Below are 21,373 nucleotides of genomic sequence, written 5' to 3' on the forward strand. Positions count from 1 at the left end.
GCAATATTTACATTTTTTTGACAAGGCTTCAAGAGTGCCATGTGACGCTCCGTCTTAGTTTTTCTTTTTTCTTTCCTTCATAGTGGGTGTTCAGATTAAGATTTAAAAAAAAAACAGCTACCGATGATACAAATGAAATAAACACAACTGTGTAACAGAGTGAACGCAATAACATACCTAAAAAAATAATGTACTTCAAATATTCCACAAATGTGGCTCAGGGTTAGTTTTCACACATGAAGTCCGGATAAGAATGAACTACAATTTTTAGATACTAGGCTCAAGCTAACTGATACGCATGTGTGCTGGATGTATTGCCCAAGGTCAGAAAAACCACTCTTAAATTTTCACTCTGCACATTCCAAGGTGGTAAAAAACGGCATTGCGTTTTTGGTTCTTTTTTCCGCACTCTCTAAATCGTGTTTTCACAAGACGTCTAAGGGTTAACACAACTGGAACATTTGAGAGCGGCAGGTTTTCGAGAGGATGCTATCCGCATGACAGTACAGAAGCTTGTCAGACATGTAAAACTAGGAGCACCCGCAAGAATGAATAATCCAGAGCCTGCCGACAAGAAGAAAAAACTGGTTGTAATTCCATATGTACATAAACTATCACATAATCTCAGGAATGTAGCAGGCAGATTTGATATAAAGGTTGTTTTTTCCGCCCCTAACAAGTCGATCAAAATTTCTGGTAAAATCGATAGGAAATTGGCCCAGGCTGCCTCCACTCATGCTGGGAAAGGCTGTACTGTTAAGCATACTTCCCCGTTTGTGCACTGTAGAATGGGAGTTGTTTACGAACTTCCATTTTCCTGCGGTCACGTATACATCGGTCAAACAGGTCGCTGCCTCAATATTAGATTATCTGAACATAGGCGCTCACTAACTGGTAATGCCTACTCGCATGTCGCGCGGCATTGCTCTGAGCATGGGTGCACTCCAATCTATAAAGACACCACAATACTTTTCACGCACAAAAATCAGACTATGAGGGAGATTATTGAGGCCTTCTATATCAGAAAAAAAGGGTCGCGTTGTGTAAGCATGCCATCGATAAACTTGCATGATAGTGAATTTGAATTTTTAAGCCGCTTCATAACGTAGCATTAGATTAAATGGTTTTGCGTGTTTTTTGCCTGCGCACTGATAATGACGCCATGGACGGGAGAGCACGTGGCTATGGGTTGTGTACGTAAGTGTATGTATGCCTTCGAATAAAGTTAGTTGTGAGTTCAGCGCTGTCTTGTGTGTTCCTGCCTTCTGTTATCGTCTTTGTTACCCCTTCAAGATGTTCAACAACTAAATATGGCAATCAGTTCTGTGGAATCCCACAAGGTTCATGAAAGGGAACACTTCCATCTACCCGAATGTAGCACGAAGCGAATGTAGTATGAAACCACATTCAGAGTCCCTGTGCTTCGAGCTGACGATTAATTCGGCCTTGCACTGCAATCTACTAGCCTCCTAGTTAGCTCAGATGATAAAGTGGCTGCACTGGAAAGGCATAGGTCCCTGGTTTGAATTACGGACCAGGATGATTTTTTCCTCAACTGCGAAGCTTGCTTTCCGAGAAACCTGTATAGGTTTCCTTTGTAGCTTTTGTGCTACATTCAGGTGAATGACAATTTTTCCCTTTCGTAAACACAACTAAGCAACTATGATTAGGCAGAAATGGAATAATAGAACTAGTAATTTAAGATAAGTAACCTGGTGATTAGACAATAACGCAATAATAGAACCAGGAAATTATGAGAGATACTTTTGGTTAAAAATTTATTAACATTAACACTAAATTGCTATGTTTGCAATAGTTCTGAAAGGCCACATTTTTAAGAACACTGCATATGCCAAGTAGTACTAGCTGTAATCACGTCACTAGGACAGTCACATTTTACGTTTGTTATAAATGGAGCTGATGCCACCACAGGAATGGCAAATGCAAAAATAAGAAAAAAGAAAAGCAGAGTTAGTTATACAACAAGTATGCTGCTTATTAACGCTACAGCGTTAAGGGACCCATGTCACAGAAAATCCGGAGTCAAACATGAAGCCAGAAATAATTGTATTGTCCATCATTATCACTCTCAGACAGCACTTCATCTAGAACCACAACATATTGTCCTTTGAATGGTCCACTGCATGCTTCATTCCACATTAATAGAATGACTCCAGAACAATCACAAACAGGATGGTAGCCCAGGGCTAGACTAGTGCCGAAAACATGCGACACAACTTTATTGCCACTGCTTTAGCATGTAAAATGGCTTGTCTTTTGAATGGGCTTTTGTAAATAAAGACACAGTGGTGCACTGTCGTTACCATCCTACATGTGTCACTAGCTTGTGATGGCAATTGTGATGACAATGGCTCAGGTGCTAAGCTGTTGCAAACATGGTTTCCTAGCGCAGGCAATGTTTGCACCAATTTTCTTGAAAAATAAGGTGCACATTAGAATCGGGTAAATACAGTAATTATTTTTTGTGAGTGGCCGTTTTCACTTGAAAATATTCTTAGGGCAGGCTGAAACTAGGTGTTTCTGGCAGGAGATAATGTGTCTTGTACGCATTCACCATGCCATAGTGCAGCCAAGACTGCAGCCACTGGCGTCACAACAGGGGTCACAACTGGTTTTTGTCGACCAGTCAAGTTGGAATTATCCAGTGAGGGACAATTTCAGGATGGAAATGAAAGTTCTGGCCCCTAGAAATGTATGGGCACTGGCCAGGACCTTTGGTTTGTATTGAATTAGCCAGAGTTGAATTAATGAGTCTGTTGTACTTATCAAATGCTTCCACTGAATACATTTAAGGTTGCCTATGGCCACTACTGCAGTTTGATGGTTTCAGCACTTATTTTGCTAAAGCGATAGAAAGGCATGTTTACGCACCAGAGAAGTGATGTGACCATGAGGATCATTTTCGTCAGAGTCTTCTTCCCTGAAAATAAGTTTGGCTGTAGTGTCGTACAACCTTCTATTGTTGCAGTGAGCAACAGTTCATGCAGGCAAAGTGGTGGTTCAAAGCTTTCACAAACTGTACAAGTTTCTGCAAGGTCATGACAATGATGCAAGCCTTATTTGTAAGCACATGCAGGCTGTTCAAATGAAGCTTTTTCGCATGTTTCAAATGCATCTATCTTGCATTGTATATCCTGCTTGAATTAAACTTTTTAAATAAAGCTACAACTTGAGCGAGTTGGTAACCAATCTGTCCTGTGGGATATAAAAGAGCACGCATGTCATTTTATCTGTTGGCTTTATGTGCACTGCTTTATATCCCATATGAAGCATATTTGCAGCTGTCGCTTTTTCTCAGGGTAATGAAACACACTCTGCCAAAATAGTGTCACACTCATTTGCACTAAGGAGACACATCTTCAAAGGAGATCACAACTAGATGAAATTCATGTATTCTATATTTTTGAATGTTTCTAGCTTATCAAAATTTCATTTAGATATTTTTTTGTGCCCCCTGAAAATGGAAAAGGTACGGTCTCTTGCGCATGTTTCGAGCTCCATATCATGACTAATAGAGTTATAAAATGGTAGGGGCATGCAGATTAGGTTTTTGAAACCGAATCAAATCTTTTATTTATAATTCATAATACCTAAAAGGTCCCAAGAAACGGGACATCAAATTAGTGGGTCAAATTCAGGGAATCTAACAGTTTGCGAATAATCTACAGCCTTCTCACCATTAATATCAAACAATTTTCACGTCCTGGTACTCACAACTTTAGAAAGTTTGTTATTGCACTGCCCAATATAGAAAAGAGCATTCACTATAAACGAGTTTATTCACAAATTCAGACTCTTCAGAGCATACGTGGTCATGCGTTGTATATATGTGGTGCATACGTGGTGGGAAATAGCACATAGATGCCATCAAGAACAGGTGGAAATGATATTAAATGACGCGTACAAAGTGGCTTGAGGCGACAGGCGGACGTCTTCGGGTGAGCATAACAGTGGTTGTACGACTTGTGGAATAGCAGCCGTGGGTTAGTTCCAGCTTAACACTAGACATGCAGTCAAACAAGGCTGAATAAGACTACACAAAATCTAGCCCTTGTACACCGTCGTAAGGGCATTATTCCAAAATGGCAAACAAAACAATGGTTAGGCGCTCCGCGATGCAAATATGAGCACCACACATACCAAGCATGATAGGCGTTCCTCTGCTGGCGACGCGGAGGGTGCATGATGCAGCAGGTGTGGGGTTCAGGCGTCGGCGCAATTGGGCACTCATCGTGGATATGTGGCCACCAGTGTCAATGAGTACTGGGACACTAATGCCGTAGACTACAACACCCATCAAGTTCTGTTAGGATGGCAAAGTGATCCGAGGATTTTGTGAGTCATCAATGCAGCGGCACCTCCAGCAGCTGCATCGCTCAGTTTTCCAGATGGGCGTTGGGGCTACATTGGGGTCAGTGGATGACGAGCTGGTGGCGAATGGGACTGGTGACGGCTGAACTACGACGAGGCACTGTTCCAAGCACACGAGCGCCATCGTTATGCTGTTCCAGTTCAAAACGAGGCTGGTAACCAGACAGGCTCTGCTCAGAGCGATAACTGGTGAACGGCAGTTGCAGAGGAAAGGAGACAATACAGTTATTACAATGGTGAGCAACATGGCCAAGACGGTGGCAGGCAATAGATTGGCCAATCGTCCGCGGTTCGCCACTCGGCTGGATTTCGGTGGTGTGCAGGATACCACTGATTAGGAGCATTAGAAAGCTGTGAAGTGACAACGGCACACACAGAATAAACTCCAACATTATCGAGTTCTTCACATATTTGCTTGCACAAGTGGTAGTGCAGGCAAGTTGTTCGGCTCACCGGGACGGGTAAAAAAGGCTGCAGGGGACATCATGGCTTCAAGTTCCTGCCGCACTATCGGCGTCAAGTCGCCTGATCTTAGCCTGTCATCACAAGAGGATGTCACAGCTGTGTTCGGCAGATGTGCAAATGGCGTTGCATTGCGGTGACTCTTGGCCTACTCAAACCATTTGCACACTTTTATGTCCTGCACTGTCTCTCACTTTTTACACATGGGCAGGTTTAAGGCATCCTCAGCGATCCCCTTCAGTACATGCCCAACCTTGTTTGACCTCAGCCATATCGCCGTCGGCCTTACGGCACACAGCCAGCAGATCCTGGATGTAAGAGACGTATGACTCTGTGGACGTTCAGATGTGGGTCGCTAGTTCTTTCTTAGCATCACTTTTCCGCCCAGTGCAAGGACCAAACAAGTCTCTCAGCTTCTGCTTCAGTCTCTCAGCTTCAGTCTCTCAGTCTTTAAGCTGTTCCTCATGGTTATCATACCACACTTTTGCTGTGCCTTGTAAGTAGAACAACTCAGCCAACATAATCGTTGGGTCCCATTAGTTGTGGGCACTTAGACGCTCATACGTGGCAATCCAGTCTTCCACGTGGAGGTGGTCGGTGCCACAGAACGTACCTGGATTCTGTGGCTGAGCCAGGACAACTATCAGGGTTGTCGGCGTTGATGTAGGCTGCCCTGTTTCAGGTTGTTTTGTCCATCATGTTGTCCAGGTAACGACCACTGTGGAGCTCCATTGTTGTCTCTCATGGGTGCCCCACCCTCTAACAGCACCAGAAAAAGAAGAAAACAAGGTTCTGTTGCTGTCAGCTGTCAGTCTTGGAACGTAACATTGGTGCAGTCTATGACAGGATAGAGACCGCAACTATGTGAATAATGTTGACTATATTCCGAAGTTCACGTGATCAGTCATATTTTTCAACGTGCAAGGTGGATGAAGACATCAAGTATGATTTAACTGAAAGCATCATGAATTCCCAACTCCGCAAATTCGCCACTCAAAAAGCCAAGAAGATGCTGGAGAAGCTTGAACTTCAAACAGCAGTGAAGCTGAGACTGAAGCACTCCTAAGCTTCAAGAACATGTCATGGTGCCGCTTGCGCAAATGCCAGCAAGGGTTTTGCCAAGCAAAGAAGACTCTTCCGTTGACTCATGTCTCCAAGAAATGCTCGGTCGTCAGCATCAGCATGCAGAGTGACAGCAGCAGCTCATGGAGAATCTTCTTGCCATCATCCAAGCTCAACAAAGACCTAACAAGGAGGTGGTAAAGCTTGAGCCATTCAATGGGGAAACCTCAAGCCCAGAGACTTAGATCAAGTTCTATGAGCAAGCATGTGAGGACAGCTCATGGCAAGAGCCTGGTGAGCACATCAGGAACATGTATCTATTGCTGACCCGACTCGCTAAGTGGTATGAGTTCCATTTTGCTGGGCACAAGACAGACCCATGGGACGAGTGGAAAACAACCTTCCTGGCAGTTTTCCATGAAAACCCAGCTGAAAGGTGGGACCGCACGGTTTTCAACAAATATCAATCACGAAAGCCCCTCCAGTATTTTTACAAGAGGACAAGAGGCAGCTTCTTCAGATGGCAAGCCCGAAACTTATGGACTCTGCTATCATGCCACTTATTGTTCACGGCTTACCTAAGGAACGCCAGAGACAGGTGCAAGTGAAATTGCCCAAAACTGTGGAGGAACTTTAGTAGTTGTTTCAGAAACACCTTCACACTTATTCAACTACACAAAATCTGCATTGTCTACATTATCCTCCTGAAAAAGTACAATGGAGGTCGTGTGACCGTAACGACTGGCATGGAAGAAACCGAGCTGACAATCTAATGTCGGATCCCAATAATCACCCAGAGCCTGTTGCTTCTCATTCAGAAGCAGTGGAATGACAAAAAAGAACTAATAGAAGATGGTGCCCAGTCCCCACCTGACGACAAAATTTGAGACTGTTTTTCTAACGGCTTTGAACCTTCTTTATATCAAACTAACGATAAATGGTGAAGATGTTCACGCATTGGTGGATAGTGGTGCATGCCTGTCATAAATTAGGCGCTTGTGAAGAGAAAAATTATTCGATGAAAGCCGGTACAAAGGTTTGATGGGACGAGAAAAATTTATGACGAATGGACAAGAGCAAGTGTCTCTTATCAAGGCCTGAATGCTGACATTGACGCCCTCATAGTAAAAGGGTGTGACTGTAAATTTTTACTTTCAAAACCAACTATTAAAACCCTAATGTTAAACCTTAATTGGAATAATGAAGTGACTGCGGCCCAAGAAACTTGCGCTTCCCCGAGCACTGCAGATCGCCTTCTTAAGCGCGAAGAAATCCATCGCAAATTCCCCAAACTTGTCTGTTTAGGTAATTATCAGCCAGCAACAACAAAATTTTCTGTTCCTTTCAAGCTGAAAGATCTTACAGCAGTCAGGAGAAAGCCTAATACTCGTGCCATATGTCTACAAAAAAAAATGGCATTCGTTTGTTAATGCCTTCATCATCATCATCATCAGCCTGGTTACGCCCACTGCAGGGCAAAGGCCTCTCCCATACTTCTCCAACTACCCCGGTCATGTACTAATTGTGGCCATGCCGTCCCTGCAAACTTCTTAATCTCATCTGCCCACCTAACTTTCTGCCGCCCCCTGCTACGCTTCCCTTCCCTTGGAATCCAGTCCGTAACCCTTAATGACCATCGGTTATCTTCCTCCTCATTACATGTCCTGCCCATGCCCATTTCTTTTTCTTGATTTCCACTATGATCTCATTAACTCGCGTTTGTTCCCTCACCCAATCTGCTCTTTTCTTATCCCTTAACGTTACACCTATCATTCTTCTTTCCATAGCTCGTTGCGTCGTCCTCACTTTGAGTAGAACCCTTTTCGTAAGCCTCCAGGTTTCTGCCCCATAGGTGAGTACTGGTAAGACACAGCTATTATACACTTCTCTCTTGAGGGATTATGGCAACCTGCTGTTCATGATCTGAGAATGCCTGCCAAACGCACCCCAGCCCATTCTTATCCTTCTGATTATTTCTGTCTCATGATCCGGATCCGCCGTCACTACCTGCCCTAAGTAGATGTATTCCCTTACCACTTCCAGTGCCTCGCTACCTATTGTAAATTGCTGTTCTCTTCCGAGACTGTTAAACATTACTTTAGTTTTCTGCAGGTTCATTTTTAGACCCACTCTTCTGCTTTGCCTCTCCAGGTCAGCGAGCATGCATTGCAATTGGTCTCCTGAGTTACTAAGCAAGGCAATATCATCAGTGAATCGCAAGTTACTAAGGTACTCTCCATTAACTTTTATCCCCAATTCTTCCCGATCGAGGTTTCTGAATACCTCCTGTAAACAGGCTGTGAATAGCATTGGAGAGATCGTATCTCCCTGCCTGATGCCTTTCTTTATTGGAATTTTGCTGCTTTCTTTATGGAGGACTACGGTGGCTGTGGAGCCACTATAGATATCCTTCAGTATTTTTACATACGGCTCGTCTACACCCCGATTACGCAATGCCTCCATGACTGCTGAGGTTTCGACAGAATCAAACGCTTTCTCGTAATCTATGAAAGCTATATATAAGGGTTGGTTATATTCCGCACATTTCTCTATCACCTGATTGATAGTGTGAATATGGTCTATGGTTGAGTAGCCTTTACGGAATCCTGCCTGGTCCTTTGGTTGACAGAAGTCTAAGGTGTTCCCGATTCTATTTGCAATTACCTTAGTAAATACTTTGTAGGCAACGGACAGTAAGCTGATCGGTCTATAATTTTTCAAGTCTTTGGCATCCCCTTTCTTATGGATTAGGATTATGTTAGCATTCTTCCAAGATTCCAGTACGCTCGAGGTCATGAGGCATTGCGTATACAGGGTGGCCAGTTTCTCTAGAACAACCTGCCCACCATCCTTCAACAAATCTGCTGTTACCTGATCCTCCCCAGCTGCCTTCCCCCTTTGCATATCTCCCAAGGCTTTCTTTACATCTTCCAGCGTTACCTGTGGGATTTCGAATTCCTCTAGACTATTTTCTCTTTCATTATCGTTGTGGGTGCCACTGGTACTGTATAAATCTCTATAGAATTCCTCAGCCACTTGAACTATGTAATCCATATTAGTAATGATATTGCCGGCTTTGTCTCTTAACGCATACATCTGATTCTTGCCAATTCCTAGTTTCTTCACTGTTTTTAGGCTTCCTCCGTTCCTGAGAGCATGTTCAATTCTATCCATATTATACTTCCTCATGTCAGCTGTCTTACGCTTGTTGATTAACTTCGAAGGTTCTGCCAATTCTATTCTAGCTGTAGGGTTAGAGGCTTTCATACATTGACGTTTCTTGATCAGATCTTTCGTCTCCTGCGATAGTTTACTGGTATCTTGCCTAACGGAGTTACCACCGACTTCCATTGCACACTCCTTAATGATGCCCATAAGATTGTCGTTCATTGCTTCAACACTAAGGTCCTCTTCCCGAGTTAAAGCGGAATACCTGTTCTGTAGCTTGATATGGAATTCCTCCATTTTCCCTCTTACCGCTAACTCATTGATCGGCTTTTTATGTACCAGTTTCTTCCGTTCCCTCCTCAGATCTAGGCTAATTCGAGTTCTTACCATCCTGTGGTCACTGCAGCGCACCTTGCCGAGCACGTCCACATCTTTTATGATGCCAGGGTTAGCGCAGAGTATGAAGTCTATTTCATTTCTAGTCTCACCATTAGGGCTCCTCCACGTCCACTTTCGGCTGTCCCGCTTGCGGAAGAAGGTATTCATTATCCGCATATTATTTTGTTCCGCAAACTCTACTAATAACTTTCCCCTGCTATTCCTAGTGCCTATGCCATATTCCCCCACTGCCTTGTCTCCAGCCTGCTTCTTGCCTACCTTGGCATTGAAGTCGCCCATTAGGATGATGTATTTAGTTTTTACTCTACCTATCCCCGATTCCACGTCTTCATAGAAGCTTTCGACTTCCTGGTCATCATGACTGGATGTAGGGGCGTAAACCTGTACAACCTTCATTTTGTACCTCTTATTAAGTTTCACTACAAGACCTGCCACCCTCTCGTTAATGCTATAGAATTCCTGTATGTTACCAGCTATGTTTTTATTAATCAGGAATCCGAGTCCTCTTCTCTCCGCTAAGCCCCGGTAGCACAGGACGTGCCCGCTTTTTAGCACTGTATATGCTTCTTTTGGCCTCCTAACTTCACTGAGCCCTATTATAGCCCATTTACTTCCCTCTAATTGCTCCAATAGCACTGCTAGACTCGCCTCACTAGATAACGTTCTAGCGTTAAACGTTGCCAGGTTCATATTCCAATGGCGGCCTGTCCGGAGCCAGTGATTCTTAGCACCCTCTGCTGCGCCGCAGGCCTGACCGCCGCCGTGGTCAGTTGCTTCGCAGCTGCTGGGGACTGAGGGCCGGGGTTTGATTGTTGTGTTCATATAGGAGGTTGTGACCAAGTACTGCACCAGGGTGGCCAATCCTGCTCTGGTGAGGGAGTGCGCGTCACCGGTTCTGGTCACCGGGATCAGGCCACACTCCAGGCCTGTTTATGCACTTTTATCAACACGCGGATTTTTTTTTTTTTAATCCGGTGGAAAATTGCCGGCACCGGGATTCGAACCACGGACCTCTTGCAGGCAAGGCGAGTGTTCTACCTCTATGCCACCGCTGCATACGGTGGCATAGAGCCTTAAGTTACATTTTTTTAGAGGAGTTGCCACACGTCCAAATTTAATGACATTTGATGTGATGTCAATGACAGACCTTCCGAAGTGAGCAATTCTAAGGTAATGAATAAAAATAAATACGCATCGACAAGTTTACTTTGCACCTTCATGAATAGTGAATCATAAAAGCAAGCATACTATAGTGCCGCGAGCTTGAGTTTGTTGCTCTTTCACAGCGTTACAACCAACCATAGCAACTCTGGTCATTCCAAGTCAAATCCGAAGGCAAAAATGAAAATTACGCTTGGTCTGTCAAAGCAGTTTCAATGCTGGCCTGAAGTTCGCCAACTACAACTCCTTGCAGGAGCACTGTAGTTGAAAGTTATGTATAAAATTTTTAATTTTTTTTTACATTTTAGAGTCTGTTTCATGTACTTCAATTAAACTGCAATGTGCAAGCTATGAAGTCTGGGGTATGCATTTCTCAGTCAAATGAGTTATGGTGAACGCATTAGATAGCGAATGACATTAAGGCAAATTACATTAAGTTTGTCCATGTGGTACCACACAAACGGCATTAAAATTTAAGGCATTAGCAAGTTATTGTTATTTTCTGTGCCCGTGTGACACGAGAACCAAACATGCACCGAGAGAAGAAACTTGGGCTTAAAAGCAAGATCCAAAAATTTGGAGGACGCTTAAGCTTGGCCTATTAAGAGTGGAACGCGATAGCATTCAAAGATCCCCGAGCGCTTCTCACGCTTCCCAGGAACTGCAGCTTATGTAACCGTAATGTTTACCGGGAAACACTGACAGCGAATGCTATGCATGAAGGGCGAGCTTTGTGGTTCTTTTTTTTGATGGTGTGCAAGGAACCGAAGGGGCTTCGCTGCTCCTAATAAGACAGACCTCAAACGGCAGCTGGAAAACACTATCGCATTAACGGGGGTTTGTGTTTGAGTTTCTGCGTAACAGAATTGTGTTTTCCTGTACATTCAAATTACAATCCGATGCTATCATGCCTATAGGTTGTGTGTAAGTCGTACTCCACGATATTTCTGAGGCATTTTACTTTCAGAAATTCAATTCGTTCAGTAACTTCCTTGCGTTACATAGAGGTCCTGCGTGTTTGGGTATGCGTGGTTCAGAATGATTATTCCCGAAATGACAGTCGACACTGGACGTGGAACGCCTGACACCAATGCCGGATTGTCTGCAACACAACCCTTAACGCTATTCTGTTAAAATATGTTAGATGCTAGCATAACACAGCCATCAGTATCCACATTCCCCTCACCGATTACACTGGCTCAGAAAGAAGATGGATCTCCGAGGCTATGTACCAACTATCGAATCCTGAATCGCCAAACAGACCTATTCCCTGTCGCAATGCCAAGGATAGATGGAATTGAGGAAACCGGAGGTTGTCAACTCTTTTCCCAATATAGACCCTTGCAAAGGACTTTGGCAGGAACCGCTTGAACATGAATATAAGATGAACACGGCCTTTATCACACCCTTTGACACATTTCAGGTGGAAGAACAGTGCTGTCTGTTTCCAAATGATGAATGGTGTTTTGAAACCCTTTCTTGGAGTACTCTAATGTCTATGTCAACGATATCTTAGTCTAAATATCACAACGAGCGAATAACCTTAAAGTGAATTTTAAAAAGTGTGCGTTCTTCAAGGCAAAAATTAAATTTCTTGGACGTGTTCTGTGCGGATTTACTAAGAGCACTGAGGAAGTCTGTGGAGCATGTACAACAAATGAAGCCAGGTAATGCACACGCACTCAGGAGCTTTCCCTGGGCTGGAGATTTTAGAAACTTCATAAAGGCCTTCTCAGCACGAGTGAAGCTATTGAATAACATGCTTCAGAAGAAAACAGATTTTATTTGGACCGATGAATGTGAGAAGGCGTACAACAATCTAGTATCAGCCATATTGTCAGACCCAGTCCCCATGCTGCCAGATTTCACTCTTCCCTTTAAACTTACCAACAGATGCTTCTAAAATAAATTATGGGGTTTTACATGCCAAGAACACGATCTGATTACGAGGCACATCGTAGTGGGGGACTCCGGAAATTTGGACCACTCAGGGTTCTTTAACATGCACCTCAATTTAAGTACATGGGTGTTTTCGCATTTCGCCCCGATCGAAATGCGGCTGCCATGGCTGGGATTCTATCCCCTACCTCGTGCTCAGCAGCCCAACACCATAGCCACTGAGCAACCATGGCGGGTCCAACAGATGCTTCTAACTTCGGTGCAGGCGCTGTTCTGTACCAGCAAAAGAGGAGCCCAAGTCGTTGGCTACTATTCATATACATTTACGAATGCCGAACAGAACTACAGCACAACAAAGAAGGAGGCATTGGCAGGTGTGCTAGCAATTAGGTATTTACAGTCTTACCTCAATGGCACAAAATTCAAACTATTCACTGATCATCAGGCACTTGCCCATTTGCTAAATATTTCTCAACCAAAAGGAAGAGTTGCCCACTGGATCAGTGAAATTGAGCACTTTGAAGTGGCCCACAGAGGGAAACAAGAATTGTCAGATGCTGTTGCACTTTCTCGGCTTCCAGTTATCAGCAGCAGTGGGAACGAGGAAGGTGTGAACTCGCTCAAAATGTAGGAAGGTACAGAGAAATTGATGCACATAGGAGGAAAGTTTTATGTTCCAGCTATGTTGGTACGAAATGTTCTTGAGCTATACCACCAGAGCCAGGAGTGCACAATGGTTTTTAGTGAACCTACTACAAATTGAGAATATTTACATGGCCCAGAACGAAGAAGGATACTGGCAATCACATCAGCTCCTGCCAAGAGTGTCAACTCAACAAGGCCAAGTATAAGGAGAAAACGAGCTGTACAATATTTCCATTTCATGCAACTGTGCCGTTTGAGACAGTCCATGTTGACTTTTTCGAGCTAAAGAAAAAAAGCTAAGGCGTGAAGAAAACAGTCTTTTCTAGTGTGCATTGATGAATGCTCAAGGATCGTAGCTGCCAAGAAAAGAAGGAAGAATGCAAAAACTGTCACAGAGCTCTGGAATAGAGAAGTGTTTCAGGAATTTAAATGCACAGTGTCTGACAATGGTTCTGTGTTCAAGAGCCAGGCACTTGCACAAAGCCCCATACCATCCGTCAGCTCACAGAATACGAGACATGTAACAATATACAGTGAAACTTCGTTACTACGAACGCCCCACATTAACAAACTTTCCAGAAATCCCGTGCTGACTGCTTATAGTTTCGATGTAAAAATATTTCAGCACTACAAACTTCAGGATACCGAACTTTTCAGAATAACGATCGTTATTCAGCTTTCTTGTCATGTTAACAACACCACAGTACTCCGAACTAGCATTTTGAAATCTAGGGATTCTTAGATTTCCGTGTATCCTTTACGGCAGCCGGAACAGTAGGCTAGCAAACAACAAGGCACAGAAAGCAAATGCTACAGCGCATGGATTCTGTAAAACCCCAGAGAGCACTGGAGAAAAAAATTAACCAGAAAGGAACTTTTTTTAAAAATTATTACAGAGGCAACGACGCATCAAGTTTTGCAAGCGCATACTCCACCCAGACAAGTGTCACCTAGCAATGGAGGTGCGTCTCTTCCTTCTTTAGCCCTTCTTTCTGCATGTGCTTGTGCCAGCCACGTGCACAGAGAAATGTAACCTCCATGCTTGCGGGGACACCATACAGTTGCACTTTCTGGATGGTGCCATTTACACATGCTTGCACTTGGAAATAGTTCAGGCATGTCCCTCAAGCGAGACAGCTGCAGCGTCCACGGCAAGTAATGTGAAAACAAACAAAAAAATTCACCGACTACGATACTCCCTAATGCGAAATTTGAGCGCAGCTCTATACGTGTTTTGATTTCACAATGTAGTAGCTGGCACAGACAATCTGTTTCGTGCGGCACGTTACAAATGGAGTAAAGTGTTACACAACTGCCTCGCTAATAGGAAGATCATGACAGGCAGCGCATGGGTGACATGTGGGTAACACAAGGGTAATGCATGGGTGCAACTCACAGCAGCCGCCACAGACAGACCTCTGCTCGTGGAGCGCATTGTTTCCACATGTAGAGCCGTGGTAAACGAGACGGACACACGTCTTTTCGGTAACAAGGTCTAGTTTATTCTATCAAAAGAGAGAATTGAGCGGGCGCGCGCAGCGCGCCGGAAGTGGCGAGGGCTTTAGAGAGCGAGAGGAGAAAAGAGAGAAAAGGAGCATAGAGAAGTGCGGTGCACGGACCTAGTGCGAAAGGAAGGCAGTAAACACAGTAACAAGAAAAGGGAGCTCGCGCACGACGTTCGGCACAGTGAGTCGGATCATGTGTCCGTGTGCCTGGTGTCCAACACTCGCGAAGGTCCGCTTACGGGAGGCCCGCGGGACGCCCCGCGGAGTTGTTTATGGCTGCGGGGGTGGTGCGCAGCTCCATCGCCGCGCCGCTACAGATTGCTCCCCCCTTAGAGAGGAAGCTGAAGCGACGAACGATGCTCACAATGCACAAGTGGCAGCCCAGTGAACGCGACGAAGAGGTGACGAACCGCGCACTTGCAAGGCGGAGTCCGCATGTTCCGGGGAGGCGAGATAATTAAGCGCGGGTGCCTCGCTGAATGCTGGCTTGAGTCGCTCAAGCGCGATTGTATCTCGTTTCCCATTTACGTCGACGACGAAGTTAGAAGGAAAACGTTCTAAAACGGGGAATGGCCCGAGGTAGTGGGGCTGCAGCGAGCCGCGCACAGGGCCGTAACGCACAAAAACATGTGTGGCTGTCTGCAAGTCCGAAGTGATGTACACTGCACGGGGTTTGTTAAAACGCGTAGGCTGCGGACGGAGGTTTCGGAACACATCGCGAAGCTGGTCGACGTACTCGCTTGCTGTTAGAGAGGAGGTGAGGGTATTGTCTTTGAAGAAGTCGGCTGGCAGGCGAAGCGAGGTGCCGTAAACAAGCTCCGCAGTAGCGCAGGAGAGGTCCTCTTTGAAGGCAGATCGAATTCCGAGAAGCGTGAGCGGAAGTCTGTCAACCCACTTGTTTGGGCAGCCGTGCGCTGTGAGTGCTGCCTTGAGATGGCGATGAAATCTCTCGACGAGGCCATTTGTTTGAGGGTGGTAGGAGGCAGTTCGCAAGCGTGCTGTTCCGAGAAGTTGAAGTAGCTCCGTGAAAAGGGACGATTCGAATTGCCGGCCTCGATCAGTGACAACTTTCGTTGGACAGCCAAATCGGGATACCCAAATGGAAACAAAAGCTGCGGCGACAGTAGCTGCAGACATGTCGGGGATAGGTGTCGCTTCGGGCCAGCGTGTAAAGCGGTCGACACATGTCAGAAGATAGCGATAGCCTTGGCATAGGGGTGGCGGGCCGACAATGTCGACGTGCACAACGGAGAAACGTTCGTTGGGTTGCAAGAAAGGCTTTGTGGGGGGGACAGGGTACCGCTGAACTTTCGCGCGCTGACAAGGTGCGCACGAGCGGACCCAGTCTCTGATATCTGCGTTCATGCCCGGCCAGACGAAGCATGATGAGACAAGCTTTTGGGATGCGCGAATGCCTGGGTGTGCAAGAGTGTGATATGAGTCAAATATTTGCTTGCGGAATGAGGTGGTTAGGTAAGGCCGAGGTGTGCCCGTGGAGGTGTCGCAAACAATTGGCACATCTTCAAAGGTAACTGATTCAAGCTGAAGAGATGTTGAGGAGTCACGTAAGTGACGGAGCTCAGAGTCATTAGCTTGTTGTGTAGCCAATTCTTGGAGGTTGAAAGGAAATGATGTTGAGAGAGAGCTCTTGGAGCGACTGCGTGTGATAGCATCCACGCGGCTGAGGGCGTCAGCTGGTGAGTTGTCAACGCCGCTGACGTGGCGTATGTCAGTTGAAAACTCTGAGATGAAAGCGAGCTGGCGCACCTCACGTGGAGTGTATAATGATTCAGAGCGGCCGATTGAGTAGGTGAGAGGCTTGTGGTCAGTGAATATTGTGAACGAGCGGCCTTCAAGTAGGTGTCGGAAATGCCTCACGGCGAGAAACATGGCGAGCAACTCACGGCCGAAAACACTGTAGCGTGTTTGTGCGGGGGTCATGCGTTTTGAGAAAAAGGCAAGGGGCTGCCACCCACCGTTTACTTTTTGTTGCAGTACCGCTCCGACCGCAGAGCTGGAGGCATCCGTCATGAGCGACAAAGGATAGTTGGGGTTGGGATGAGCTAGCAGTGTGGCATCGGCCAAAGCATGCTTGATAGAATTGAAAGCTTCATCTGTTGTGCTGTCCCAGGGCAGTGCGGTTGACGATTGTTTGCCGCAGAGCAAACGCTCGAGGGGTTCCAGCAGCATAGCACAGTTTCTAATGAATCGGCGGTAAAAGTTTACCAGGCCTAGAAACTGGCGAAGCTTAGTGATTGAAGCTGGCTTGGGGAACTCCATGATGGCTTGCACTTTGTGAGGAAGAGGGCGTATGCCGTTGTTATCCAAGCGATGGCCGAGCAAATCAAGTGATGGTACTCCGAACTCGCTCTTGGCAGTGTTGACGACGATACCATTTGCTGATAGGCGCTCAAAAAGCTGATGGAGATGTTGGAGGTGCTCTTCGTGGGATGAGCTTGCCACAAGCAAGTCGTCAACGTAGGCGAAAACGAACGGCAGACCACGTGTGACTGTGTCGATGAACCGCTGTGATGTCTGTGCAGCATTTCGGAGACCGAAAGGCATTCTCAAAAATTCAAAGAGGCCAAATGGGGTAGTAATTGCTGTTTTTGGAATGTCTTCTTGTGCGACAGGAATTTGGTGAAAGGCTCGCACCAGGTCAATTTTGGAAAACACTGTAGTGCCATCCAGTGCCGACGTGAAATCTTGGATGTTAGGCAGTGGGTACCGATCCGGAATGGTTTTTGCGTTCAGGGATCGGTAGTCCCCACACGGCCTCCAGTCACCTGATTTCTTGGGGACCAAATGGAGCGGAGACGCCCAGCTGCTGGACGATGGTCGTACGATTCCAAGTTCTAACATGTGTTCGAACTCTGCTTTGGCAATTTTGAGTTTGTCCGGGGCGAGTCGTCGTGGGCGAGCAAATACAGGTGGACCAGTTGTTATGATGTGATGACGTACATCATGTTGTACGGGCTTTGTCCAGTCTGGTGGTCGCGTGAGGTTGGGGAACTGTTGAAGGAGGCGAGCAAAAGGATCACCAGCAATTGTTGTGGTTGGGGCGACTATAGGCGAGTCAGAGGAAACGACGCCATGAACAGACAGCAACGTAGCAGTGTCCAGCAGGCGTTGGCGTTTCACATCGACGAGCAGTCCATGGTGGTCCAGGAAATCAGCGCCAATAAGAGCACGGCGAACGTCAGCGACGAGGAAAACCCAACGGAACACGCGGCGCAGGCCAAGGTTCAGGGTGAGGGACCGCGACTTGTAAACAGGTATCCTGCTACCGTTGACAGCTTGAAGATAGGAGGTTGGCGGTGTAGTCCGGTCGGAACGTTGCGCGGGAATAATGCTGACCTCCGCCCCGGTGTCCACCAGGTATTGCTGGCCTGTGGTTCTGTCCATGACATGAAATAGGCGACTTTTGCTTTGGCCCTGACCGGTTGTCGCCATTAAAGGTCGGCCGGCTGGTTTCCCTGCCACGCACAAGGACGGAGGCAGTGGCGCGCCTCCTGCCCGAAGCGGCGGTGATAAAAGCATACCCGTGGTGGCGTTTGAGACCGGGAGCGTTCTTCTCTTGGACGCCGTGATCTACTCGAGCTGCGGTACCTTCCGTGACGGGGTGAAGTGCGATGACGCTCCGCAGCACAAACTAATTGTTCAAGGCGATTGCAGAGCACGTCGATCGGAGAAGCGGCGGAGGATGATGTTTGCGGCACTGAACTCGCAGTGGTGCTTGATGGTGTTACATTGCACACCGCTGGTGTCACCACCTCCATGACCTTGTCCGCAAGGCTGGCCAGGCTGTTGAGGTCCATTACCGTGGCTGTAGCGAGTATCATCTGAACGTTTACTGGAAGGCGCTGCATGAACAGTTCCCGAAGGAGGCGGTCATCGTTTACTGTTGTGTTGCCGCTCATGAGCTGTCGCATACGGCGAAGGAGCTGGCTTGGCCGACGGTCTCCCAAGTCCTCTGCGGAGAGCAACTGTTGCATGCGGGCTCGCTGCGATGTTGTTGTGCGCTCGAGAAGTGCAGCCTTAAGATCGCTGTATGGAGTGGCGGGAGGTGGTCCAGAAAGCAGGTCGGCAACTTCTTCTGCAGCAGTAGGCGACAGTGCCGAAACAACTAGGTGGTACTTGCGTTGTTCCGTGCGAACGCCAGAGAGAATAAATTGAGATTCCGCTTGCAGAAACCAAACTGCAGGGTTGCGGTCCCAGTATGGTGGGAGTCGGATGGAAACCGCGGAGACGTCTTGTTGCTCGGTCGTGCCCGTAGGTTCAGTGCCTGGTTGCATCTCGTTGCTGTGCATGGCTCCACAATAACTTCGGCAGTGCCGCGAAGATCACGTCCGGGTCACCACTTTGTAGAGCCGTGGTAAACGAGACGGACACACGTCTTTTCGGTAACAAGGTCTAGTTTATTCTGTCAAAAGAGAGAATTGAGCGGGCGCGTGCAGCGCGCCGGAAGTGGCGAGGGCTTTAGAGAGCGAGAGGAGAAAAGAGGGAAAAGGAGCATAGAGAAGTGCGGTGCACGGACCTAGTGCGAAAGGAAGGCAGTAAACACAGTAACAAGAAAAGGGAGCTCGCGCACGACGTTCGGCACAGTGAGTCAGATCATGTGTCCGTGTGCCTGGTGTCCAACACTCGCGAAGGTCCGCTTACGGAAGGCCCGCGGGACGCCCCGCGGAGTTGTTTATGGCTGCGGGGGTGGTGCGCAGCTCCATCGCCGCGCCGCTACACACATATGGGATCGTGCGATGCGCAAGCCACATGCCATCGGTGAACAGACGACGGTGCACTCCTCTGGCGCCTTCTCGTAACAGTCATTGCAAGCCTTGCACAGCACAATGCTTTTCTTCTCGGCTTGCGTTCAGCGTTCGCTGTCATTTTTCGCTGTGCTTGTTCACTCGGTTATGCTACTGCGCCAACACCAATGCTCGGCGTGGGAACGGGCACCTAATAGTTGCACTCTAAAAGAAACATTACGCTCTATAGGCAACATGGAGCTTGTTTGTTGCTGGTTTTCTCGGCGACAGCATCTCTCTTGTGCGCGCTGCTCTACAGAGGGAGCTGCATCGTGGCGGAATCTATGAAAAATAGTAACAGCGTGGGCTAAGAGCCAACAGCAACATTTTCGTAGCAGCTCATACTGTGACAACTGATAAACTGATGGGTTGATGGGCAAAATGGTTAATTTTGGGGCTTTGACTATACTGACTCTCCAGAACAACAAATAAATTGCTGCAGTCCCCTGAAGTTCGTTATAACGAGATTTCACTGTATAAGCATGTACCCGGGATTTCCAGGAGGATGTAAGTGTTGTCTGCAATCAGCAGTGTCGCATCCCAACAGATCTCATGCAACTGCTTTGGGATGCAGCCCTCAATATGCCACCTTCGGTGAGCCAGTGTACCTGCCTGCAGACAACATACTCGCTATCACAGGAAAGATGCACCTAGAGGAGAGACAAATCAAACTGTAGAGAAGCAAACAAAACATAGGGAGGCCCTTAAGCGAGCATTTGACAAGCGTTATAGGAACAATATTCCCGCTATTATTTTAGGCGAGCTGATTTTAGTATGGAAAGGCTATGGCGGCCTTAACACAACATTTGCAGGCCATTTGAAGTGACAAAAATGGCTACAAAGGTCTGTAGAACAGTATCTACGGGATGTTCCAGAACACTATTCCCTGCAAAACTGAGCAGAGCCACTGTCGTTACCGCACTTAGTGTGGATTGCTCCTGGTGTCGACTCCTAGCCACCAGTGTACAAAGATGAATGTGCGGTGTTGGTTTCTCGTTGTTACTGTTTCGTTATCATGTCACTTATAATAACTTCTCAGCCCTTTTTTCACGATGAACTGCAGCATTTGGTCTTCAGCTACTATGTCTGTGTTGTAATACTGTTTTTCTGTGTCCGGGGTCCCACTAACTTCGCGAAATGCGAAGCTTGTGGGATCGTTCCCCACCTGTGGCAAGTTGTTTTTTTCAACCACTTTCATTTCCATTAATTTATCGTTTCTTTATTTCATTTATTAAGCACAAGAATTTTCCAATATGTTGTCCTCGGTGTGGGTGTTTGTTGGCTTCTTATGATATGACTAATAAATATCGCGCCCCTTGGTTAATCCCCTTTCTTCTCATTATTACATAATGAGGGTCTCGAATCCAGCAACACTGATGCCTTCAGGTAGCATGTGTTGGTCTATTGACCGGTTGCCTTCACCCAAAAAGATCACGTTCTCATGACGCCTGCAACAGAAAGGATGTTCCACGTCCACCGCCAAGGTCAATATAGGTCTATATAGTAGCGGCGCTGGCTAACACTCCCAGGGTTCTACAAGGAAACATAAATACCCAAGAAAGTGAACGGGGAAACGATGCCGTGGTAGCTCAATTGGTAGAGCATCGCACAGGAAATGCGAAGATTGTGGGATCGTTCCCCACCTGCGGCCACTTGTTTTTTCATCCACTTTTATTTCCATTAATTTGTCGTTTATTTCATTTATTAAGCACAAGTAATTTCCCCTATGTTGTCCTTGGTGTCAGTGTTTGTTGGCTCCTTATGTTATGACTAATAAAAATCGGGTCCTTCGGTTAATCCCCTTTCTTCTCATTCATACAGTACACAAACAGCAGCATCAACTTCTTGTGTCACCAAACACACCTGTTAGGTTTC

General features: G+C 46.5%; 2 protein-coding genes across 2 annotated transcripts in view; both read right to left on the minus strand.

Annotated features, from left to right (window-relative positions):
• vnc (GNAT family N-acetyltransferase vnc) overlaps nucleotides 1-21,373 on the minus strand; it is a 129,714-nt gene that overhangs the window by 31,614 nt on the left and 76,727 nt on the right. Inside the window, exon 4 of the mRNA XM_070531427.1 lies at nucleotides 2,893-2,941. Coding sequence (XP_070387528.1) covers nucleotides 2,893-2,941 — 49 coding nt within the window. The remainder of the gene's footprint in view (nucleotides 1-2,892; nucleotides 2,942-21,373) is intronic.
• On the minus strand, nucleotides 18,136-19,050 carry LOC135906197 (uncharacterized). Its single transcript, XM_065437458.2, has one exon. The coding sequence runs from the start codon at nucleotides 19,001-19,003 to the stop codon at nucleotides 18,146-18,148; it is 858 nt and encodes a 285-aa protein (XP_065293530.2). The 5' UTR covers nucleotides 19,004-19,050; the 3' UTR covers nucleotides 18,136-18,145.

Source organism: Dermacentor albipictus, chromosome 1 (genome assembly GCF_038994185.2).
Source record: "Dermacentor albipictus isolate Rhodes 1998 colony chromosome 1, USDA_Dalb.pri_finalv2, whole genome shotgun sequence".
In the NCBI taxonomy this organism is placed as follows: domain Eukaryota; kingdom Metazoa; phylum Arthropoda; class Arachnida; order Ixodida; family Ixodidae; genus Dermacentor; species Dermacentor albipictus.

Excerpts from the sequence above, each read along its gene's own strand:
- LOC135906197 (XM_065437458.2), bottom strand. The coding sequence starts at position 19,003 with ATGCACAGCAACGAGATGCAACCAGGCACTGAACCTACGGGCACGACC.